This window comes from Acartia tonsa, chromosome 3 (assembly GCF_053477335.1).
Source record: "Acartia tonsa isolate MP-2025a chromosome 3, ASM5347733v1, whole genome shotgun sequence".
Taxonomy (NCBI): Eukaryota; Metazoa; Arthropoda; class Copepoda; order Calanoida; family Acartiidae; genus Acartia; species Acartia tonsa.
This window is the reverse complement of record NC_137262.1, coordinates 42206681-42216140: the sequence shown is the minus strand read 5'-3', so window position 1 is coordinate 42216140 and position 9460 is coordinate 42206681. Positions and strand designations below refer to the sequence as shown.

The following is a 9460-nucleotide window of genomic DNA, read 5'->3' as shown; positions in this document are numbered from 1 at the left end:
TTGATAGTAATAAATACTTCTAATACAACAATAATCATCATGCACCTGAACCACAATTCAAATACATGGTTGCTAACAAACTAGTGCCAAACTAAACCACGCGGTGGGGGCGTGATTTAAATGTGTAGTATACTCCTTTTGTTAAACTTAATTTAGGGTTTCTTATATAATTGCAACGTAGTTATAAGACTTTGGGTAGCAATAAAATGAGACGTTGGGTACACCTCTAACTGAAACGATTTTTGATTAGTCAACGGATCTAAATTTGTCTCGGACAGGATATAATTAAAAGCCTAAATCGGACAAGGAATAGCCGAAAACGATATTTTTATACTTAAAATTTAAAATATAGAGCTAAATGAGTGACTGCGTCTTTCTCTTTTTATCGACAGACGCACTTGGATATATTATTTTCATAATGAATGATATGTATTTCCGATTTTAACGTCAGCTCATGTTTAAATTTGGTGAGCTATATTATTGAGTAGCGCTGTTAAGATTGGATGGAAGAATTTTGTAATGAAAGCAAAAGTGGGGAAGGAGGATAAGGGATGGGGTAAACGAGTTATCAAAAAACCCAAATTTCTTGCCAGTGGAACAAATTCCACCAAATACATGTGTGTTGGGGGGGGGGGGGGGGGCGGATACTATGGGGACATTTGGGGTTATTTGTAGGTGGGGGGGGGGGGGGGGGGGCAATATTGTTGCAGCTGAGCATCTGAAAACAAATTCTCATCTTCTCAATTCTTGTTGTCAATTACTTCTTCTCCACCTTTTTATTGATCCTTTCTTCCTCCCTCCCCCCTATAAGTCCTTAAGTCGATCCTTAAAAAAAATGTCATGAATGATAATTAGGCAGTCTGATTGGGTTAAAACTGAAACTTATGAAGATAATTTTATTTTGGCTTAACTAATTATTTAATAAATCAAGCAATAAATACTTGAATATTAAATATTATGTGTATACTCGAGTATTAACTACTAAACCGACACGCTAAACACTTTCAGGAAAGCTTTAAGATGGCTTCAGGCATAATTAATGAGTTTTTGAAGGTGTTAAACCGATAAAAAATCACATAACTTTTTTATTTGAGGTGAGCTCCAATAATGCAAAGAATTTTTAAGTACCGAACCCAGATAGCTACAAACCATCTTATAACTTGGTTGGTTGACAATATACAATCAAGAAGGACTGTACTTCTTAGCTTTCAACCATTTGCTCTTACTAAGAAGCAAAGCTTCCTTAATTTCATAACTTTTTTGTTAAAACAAAAATAAACTGTTTTCTTTCTAAACTTCTCTCAACTATTTTTTCAACAATTTGCTTTTACTAAAAAACAACAAAGCTTTCTAAATATAATAATCATGTTTTGTTGAAGTTGGGTAAAATCATTTTGTATTACTTTCTATCAGCCTAAAAATACATAGATATTTGTAATGCAAAAATATTCTTATCAGTTGTTGTTGTTGAAATGATTTACAACAGTAGTTTTGAAATGCTATTGAACTGAAAATTGTAGAAAAAATTTGACTCAATATTGATTTTTTTGATAACGAAATTTAAGATAAATCTAATAACAGACAGTCCTTTCGTTTTGTGGCTTGTTATTCAAATGGTTGACTCTAAACATTTTTGAAGACCTTTGACAATGAGGGGTGGGGGGGGGGGAGAGGGTTATAAGAATATATTGATGTAATTGTTATTATAGTAAACCAATAAACACATTCTACTCTTCAAATTATTCAAATATTTTACACCTAATAATCTCATACAAAATATTTATCAATTGCTCTGAGAAAACTTTAGAAAACATTTCTTAAAGAATTTTAGACTCTTGTGTATTGTTAACATTTTTGTTATTGTTTTGTATATTGTTTATACTTTTTATTACATATAAAGGATTTATAAATTTAAAACATTACAAATTTTACAAATGTGCATATTAAGTTTTGAAATTTAATTCAGATTTCTAAACAACAAAAGTTAAAAGTTTAATTACTGTAAAAACTGCTTTTCCTTAATGTGGACGTACTTACCTTGAAATGTCTTAATCATAGAGTATCGTTGCAGGAATCAATCTTTATCAAAATCAAATTTAAATGTAAAAGAAACATACCGTCTCTCTTGTAATGACTTAATAGTTTTTTTATGTTATCTAAAAGTAATGAATTGAATAGGACGATTCTAAAAATCCTAAATTTGCGATCAGAGCCATCTTATACGGTCATAATTATATACGGTCACACACGTGATTAGAAAAGTGTTGCTTTTCAAAATTTTCCCAGAAAATAAAAAATTGAAACTAAATTTATTTGAAAACATAATTTATCTTATAATATGGCTTCGAAACCGATTAATATCCGTTGGGTTAGCACCGGTCCTAAGTCCTACTGCAAAAATCATGTAAAGCATCGAATAACAGACAATTTTCCAAATATTTTAAAATTAATACCAGTTATGTTAGCCTGCACCTAAGTACACTCGGAACTAACAAAACTGGTTTTAATCTTATGATTTTTCATTCTAATATCCACGTAAAGCTATCTATAAAACGATGCAATAAATAACAATAATTACTATTTCTTTGTTTAATTAAAAGTCCGTTGATTGTCCATTACTTTTGCCATAGCCTTTAATTTTGCTTCGTGATCCTAAAAAATGACCACTAACAAATTATTGATTTATTAGACATTGCTTTTACTGTTAAAAGCAACTTTTTATGACCTTACTTTCAAGCCTTTAAAAGGTATGTTAGTAAAGTCAGTAGCGATGCTTTTAATATACACGAATTTAGAGATTAGGCATTTTGATAATTTGTTTTTTTTGATTTTTTGTCATTTATTCATAATTGCAAAAGAAGAATAGTTATTTCTCGCATCGTATTATAAACGGCTTTCCGCGGATATAAAATGTACAATTAACTGGTTTTAATTTTTTGATTGTACATTTTTATATTCGTAGAAAGCTGGATATAATACGATGCTATACATAGTTTTTTTCGTATGGATGAGAACCGGTTCCTATCCACCGGATTCGAATAAATACGAGAAAAAAATGTTCCTAGTCTCTGTTCTATTCTACAGGGTACTCTACCTATTTACACTTTAACCAAAAACGACAGAAAGTAATACATACGAATAAGTTTAGTATCAGAGTATGGATACCACTCCCCCCCCCCCCATATTATCGTACACCCAAAAGAAAAAAAATGTCTTTTGATTGGTAAATTGAGACGCGATGCCCCTCTTATACACACCTCTGGTTCAGATGAGTTAATACGTAATAAAACCAATTAATAACCCAAAATATTTTTTTTCTGACCAGATATCTTTTAATGCCTGTGTATATAGAATGCACCCTTGAAAAGGTCGGTAGGAAGCGCGGCGGTGCCTTTTCTAAATTTTGAAGTAGATAAACTATCTATTACACAATATTTTACAGTATTGCCCATAACAAATCTTAATTCCTACCATTTGTGCAAACATTGAGGTAAAAATATTTCAACTATCCATCTCTCTCTAGTTAATATAAATGATATTTACTCCTCTCCAATTCCTAATTTTATATGCTTAGTTAACAGAGGTTTCAAAATTCAGTTTAAAATTCATTTTCTTTTTATTCTCTCTTTTTAACCCCCTCCCTTTTTTAGATTATTTCTGGTGTTATAATTTGTTAATATGTCTTTAGAGAGACTTACTACTGGTAATCCGTTTGGCGGTACTAACATTTACAAAGAGGGGATATGGACCCCCTGAAACCCTCCCCCCATATCTAGGTGCTCATACATATTTATATATACACCCCCTTTATAATCCATCCCTTGATATTTCCAGTGGTTTTCAATTGTAAAGGACTCTAAATATGAAATTTCACACTGCATTTGCACCCCCTCATGTTCCATTTAAAATTACACATCTCCTACCATTTCTGTATAGCTATACTAGATGCTTTGCCTCTAGCCTCTAGAAAAAGGCAGGGGATGTCAGAAAAATAGCCTAAAGCCATATCAAGACATTCTTAAAGCATCTCTGAAAAGTACAACTTATTCGGACCAGCAATTTCTGAGATATTATGCTTCAGACAAAACTGCCTTACTACTTTATATTATAGGATACTAAAGTAACAGGAGGTTTATGTGTCTAGTGTCTATATCTCTGTACTGAAAGATCTGTTTAACCACTAAACCGATATGATTCTCCTTTACAGTGTAGCTTCTCATAAGTCCTCGGAAGTTTTATGACTATTTTTGAAGAGGAAAAAATAACCCCCCCCCTAAAAAAATATTTTCTTTAAAACTAAAATTTAAAGTAGGGAGGGTCGCTTCCCCCTTCTTTATAGAGGCCTCTTTGATTCTTTGATTAAATATTGCAGGATAAATGTAGCTAACCAGATGGTTATTCAATGAAATATGGATCTAAAGGCTCTAATGGTGTGTGTGTGTGTGCTTTTAGCATCATTAAATGTGGCGCACTTGAATGAATTTGTAACCGTTTGCGCTTTTTCAACAACTCTCTCTCTCTCTCTTTCTTTTTTCAATCACGGATTTTTTTTCTCAACTGAATTGAAACTTTTTTATCCTTTCATAAAAAAGAAAGATTTAACAAGGATTGTAGCAGTGTTAAAGTTAAAGGCTTGGCACTTGACAGAAAAAAAGTTATTTAACCTCAAGAAAAAAAAACATTGAAATATTAAGGCAAAATTCATAAAATTTCTTTGATTGATTGAATCAAAAAGCTACGATTATTAAGAATAAAGAGATCCTTACAGACGAAATAATTATAGTTCGTTGGCACAGCCAAATAAAGAGTAGCTTCGCTTTAATAAGCCTTTAAAAGAGATATGGACGGGGGGGGGGGAATAAGTAGGTTATATTTGATTAGAGTTATAGAGATCAATATTAAGAGGGGGGGGGGGGGCTATAATATGTTTTCTGTCTACTTAGATATGGTAACAAATAATCATACACATATTACTATATGTTAGCATACTGGGGGGAAATATTAATAATATGTATATAACATTAAAGATATATTACAGTATGGTAGTTAAATATAGTCAGAAAGTAAAGCTAGTAGAAGAAAATGCCATGGCCCAAAAACAGGCGCAACATACTAACCTTGCAAATAACTATGAAACAAAGGTCGTGCACCAAAGGTTTGGTTGTCTGCAGGAAGTTTGGCTGCTAGATAACACCTTTTAGTGTATCCCGTCCTCTAGAGGTTATCCAAGTTACAGTCAAAGATATTCTGTAAAACTGTTTTTCAGATATCTTATCTATTGGCGAGGCTGCTGGCCATGATACTGTAACGTCAAGCCCAACAACCAAGGAGAACCTAGAGAAGCAATGTCTTATTTTCTATCCAAACATTCTGTGTATTATTTAAGTATTTCATGTAACCCCAAACAGATAACCAACCCTTTGTTTGCATGACTTTTGTCTCAAAGTCCTGATTGTGCATGGTAGCGAGGTGTACCTGTTATAGGACCAGGGCATTATTTTAATGCCGCGGGTTCTTCTTAATACTGTAAAATATCATAGAATGAAATATGCAATAATTCTACTCTCTCTCTCTCTCTTCACATTTATCTTTTATTCTGTATATACAAACATATTACAATATCATATTTATTTATATTCTGATTTATACATAATTGCACATACAATATAGTACATACTATTAGACATTGTCATATTTGGAATTTAAAAATAAATTCATCCTATTGAATAAAGTAGTTAGCTTTTACTGTCTGAACCGATATGGTTCTTCTTTACATCGAAGCTCTTATAGGTCCAGGAAAGGTTATCTCCTTTCTACTATCTACTTTGAGGGGGGTTATCTCGATTCTCCACCCTCCCAATAAAAAAGGGGCGTAGCCGCTAGTTAAATATAGTAAGCAAAATTTGTCTTATGCTATAGCATTTAAATTTCTGAAATAGGAGAGATTGAAAAAAAGATATTTTTCTTGGCTTATTCTAGTCCAATTTGGAAATATTCAATCTTGATAATATTTCTCGCCTATCTTACAATGCACCCCAGCCTGCATGTATGTGCCCCCCACCTGCCCCCCTGTCTTATTATGCCCCCATACTGCCTGCATGTGTTTGCCCCCCAAATGCCCCCCTGTGAGCCCACATAGGTCAATAATTTCCGCAGTTTGAGTTCCATATTAAAGTTGGGCTAAACATAGATCTTTGTCAGGGATTCAAAGGGATAAGACATTGTCCCCAATGATGATACACAAAATCACCCCTTCTGTAGATTACAATTAGTTTTTGAAACGTTTGAACACTAAATGAACCAACATATAAAAATTCATTAAAAGTCCACAAAGTTGTTAGTATCGAATAAGAAAACATTATAAAACGTTGGGGACAAATGTAAAAAACACCCCAATGTCCCCTCCCTCCCTGGATAGGGATGGTTGATGCATGTACACAGAAAAATAACTTTCTTTTAAGTTTTTATTTGCAGTAAAGATACTCTATAATTCAAAACTGTCGGATTATACCTATTCTTATTTCTATCCTTTATATCCTTTTTTTGTCCGTATTTAAAAACATTTATAAAAGCAAATCTATTTGTTTTTTGTAAACTAGCCTATTTTAATTATTTAAAGACAGAGAAAATAATATTAGTATAAGTATAGTTGGCTACGCTATACGCTATATACTTACAAAAACATCCTTGTTGTTTAGAATCTCTAAACTTTTCCTCCTACACATTAAACCCCCTCTAAAACTCTACACACACAAAATTACTCACACACACACACACACACACACACACACACACTTTAGCTTCTAAAAGTTGGCTGTAGGGCTTCCTAGGGTCCATAATATAACTTTTTATGGACACCGTACACACTCCTACACACACACACACACACACACACACACACACACACTCACACACATACACACACACAGAGTGAAGTGAAGTAGAGTAGAGTTGAGTGTATAGTTAAGAGAGTGAAATAGGGCGTGTTCAAGGCTCAGTGCCGCCAACCAATCAGAGACAGGCTCCGAGTCGCGCGACGACCAATCAGAGGTCGGGGTTGACTCAATATTTTTGGTGAGTTGAGTTCTGAATTAGTATATTATTAAACTCACTTGAACCAACACTGAACTGATAAAGACTCCGCTGCCCCGAGGCAAACTAGCTTTATCCTATATTAATACAGATAATTAATAAATATTAATATCAACACTTAGTGAAATAAACTAGAAAAAAACATTGTTTACTTGTGAAAAAAAAGTTTGATAAAACAAATCAAAATGATTCCTGGACTACCCAGCCTACCTAACCCGCAGTTACTGCCGATGCTGCACCAAGCCTGGCTGTCCCGGGCCTCAACCCTGCCCAACTCCACCATGATTGACTCGCCGTTTTCATTTCCGCCGACAAGCCTCGGCGGATTTCCGTTTCCAAGCCCGTTTTTTGTCCCGCCAGTGTCCACCAGCAGTCCGGATGGTGGTTTGGCCGCGGAAAAACGGCGCCGCGAGGAAAACGCGGAAGATTTGAGTTTTAGTGCGAAAAGATTTTTAAATTCAGTGCCCACAACTACATCCAATGACACTGAAGTTATTTGTCCAATTTGCAGCATTGCCGTCAGGCGGGAAGATCTTACAGAACATTTTGAAACCGAAGTCAAGTGTTTGGACAACATCCGGTCATTGTCGCCCATTTCCCAGCGGCCAATTTCTCGGTCAAGCCGGTCATTTTCCAACTCGCCCAACAAATCCCGCAGTAGTATCTCCCCAGTTTCCCCAAACCATCCCAGATATGAAAACAGATGGGAACGTTTTGAGAGAATCAGAAATAAGAGACGTGAACGTGTTGGCGGGCGACACGAGCGTCGCGGCGGCAGCCACGAGATGACCAACAACTCAGCTGCCGCAGTTGCCAGGGAGGAGAAGAAGGCAGAGGATGAGGATATTGATATTGGAGACAGTCTTAGTGATTGTGGCAGCCACCATTCTGAAACAGAATCAAGTGTGACTGCCTATGGTCCTCTACAGTACACAGAGGCTGACGTTCTACGTAGTCTGAATGATGATGATAATCCTACCAAGAATGATAATAACGATAACAGCGTAGCTGACGGATCTTTAATGAAGTGTGGAAGCTGTAGGAAGGGTATGAGAGTGCCAGTTCTGAATGTTAGTTGCTGGCACATTAAATGTGAACAGTGCTGGTTGAAATCTGTTGGCACATCAAAATCCTGTTCCATTTGTTCCAACCCAGCCTCAGTTAAAGACTTAAGACGTGTTTATGTCTAAATTAATTTAGAAAAAATTAATAACTAATCAAGTTAGTTTAAATCAGTAACCACTCAGTCTCCATGCAGTTTATTTATTTATTAATCATGTTTAATTATTATTAATAGTTATCCTATACAGTTTAATATTAAAATAACCCCTGTTGTTCTATGTTATATTAATAATAAAATTATCTTTCAACCATCCTACTGAAATTTATTAGATATGCATCTCAGTGGAATGTAGAAAATTTTTAAATAGATTAGAAGAATATGTATTGTAATTTTATTATATAAATAAAAGTTTTAGTCAAAACATTGGAATTTGTTTGAAGATCTAAGAAGGCTAAGTAGTTACACAGAGAACCATAGGTTGGCTCTGGGTGTGTGTGTCTGTGTGTGTGTTTTCATGGATAAAGGAATGAGAAGAATTAATAAAAAGTAAAATACTTAAATTTCGCTCGCTCAATTAGTTGGTAAAATTGCAAGTCGAAAAGTACTCTTCAACTAGGATATGTCTGTACTTTCGAACATTACAGAAAATTCCTTATTTTAACAGATAACGCTCATATAAACGATCTTTACAAGATTAATCTACCAAAAAGTAAAAGTCTTCGTTTAATGGTTAATTATAAGTAAAATAAAATAAAAAAGTGTACTTATTTAACGGTTTTATGCTCTACTGTTCTTTTTTTTACCTAAAATGTTTCTGCTTATGAATATTGCGGCGCTTTTTAGATTTAAAAATAATAACTATTCCTTTGCTCTTGATTTGATAAGAGGGAAACATCTTTCTTTAAAGATATACAAATACATACATGTATATTGTATATGGCGAGAAGGGAAAATATTTTTTCTTCCTTGCTTTCATTATTCCGTCCCTACTATAGATGACAAAAATTAAACGTTTTTCCGTGAAGAATTGCCTCAAGATTTCAGTGAAAATTGACCGAAATTTTTGTATTCAACGCCTGTAATATCGATCGCGGTATAGAACGTTTTTAAAATATTCTAATTTTAAATAAACATTAAGTTGACCTCTTAAAGGCATTAGATAATAATTAAAGCTCAAAAATCCAATAAAATTAGATCCTTACTTAAAAGTAATAGGATGTCTATGTGTAACGAAGGATCTCGCTGAACGTAAAGACAATATGGTTCTCCTTTACAAGTCTAAAAGAAATCGCCCGTACGTAGACA

At 34.1% G+C, this 9460-nt stretch overlaps 1 protein-coding gene across 1 annotated transcript; it reads left to right on the top strand.

Annotated features, from left to right (window-relative positions):
* The first annotated feature begins 7099 nt into the window (after nucleotides 1-7099).
* Nucleotides 7100-8572, top strand: LOC145314233 (uncharacterized). The gene has a single exon (XM_080154063.1). The coding sequence runs from the start codon at nucleotides 7278-7280 to the stop codon at nucleotides 8280-8282; it is 1005 nt and encodes a 334-aa protein (XP_080010189.1). The 5' UTR covers nucleotides 7100-7277; the 3' UTR covers nucleotides 8283-8572.
* Nucleotides 8573-9460: the final 888 nt, after the last annotated feature.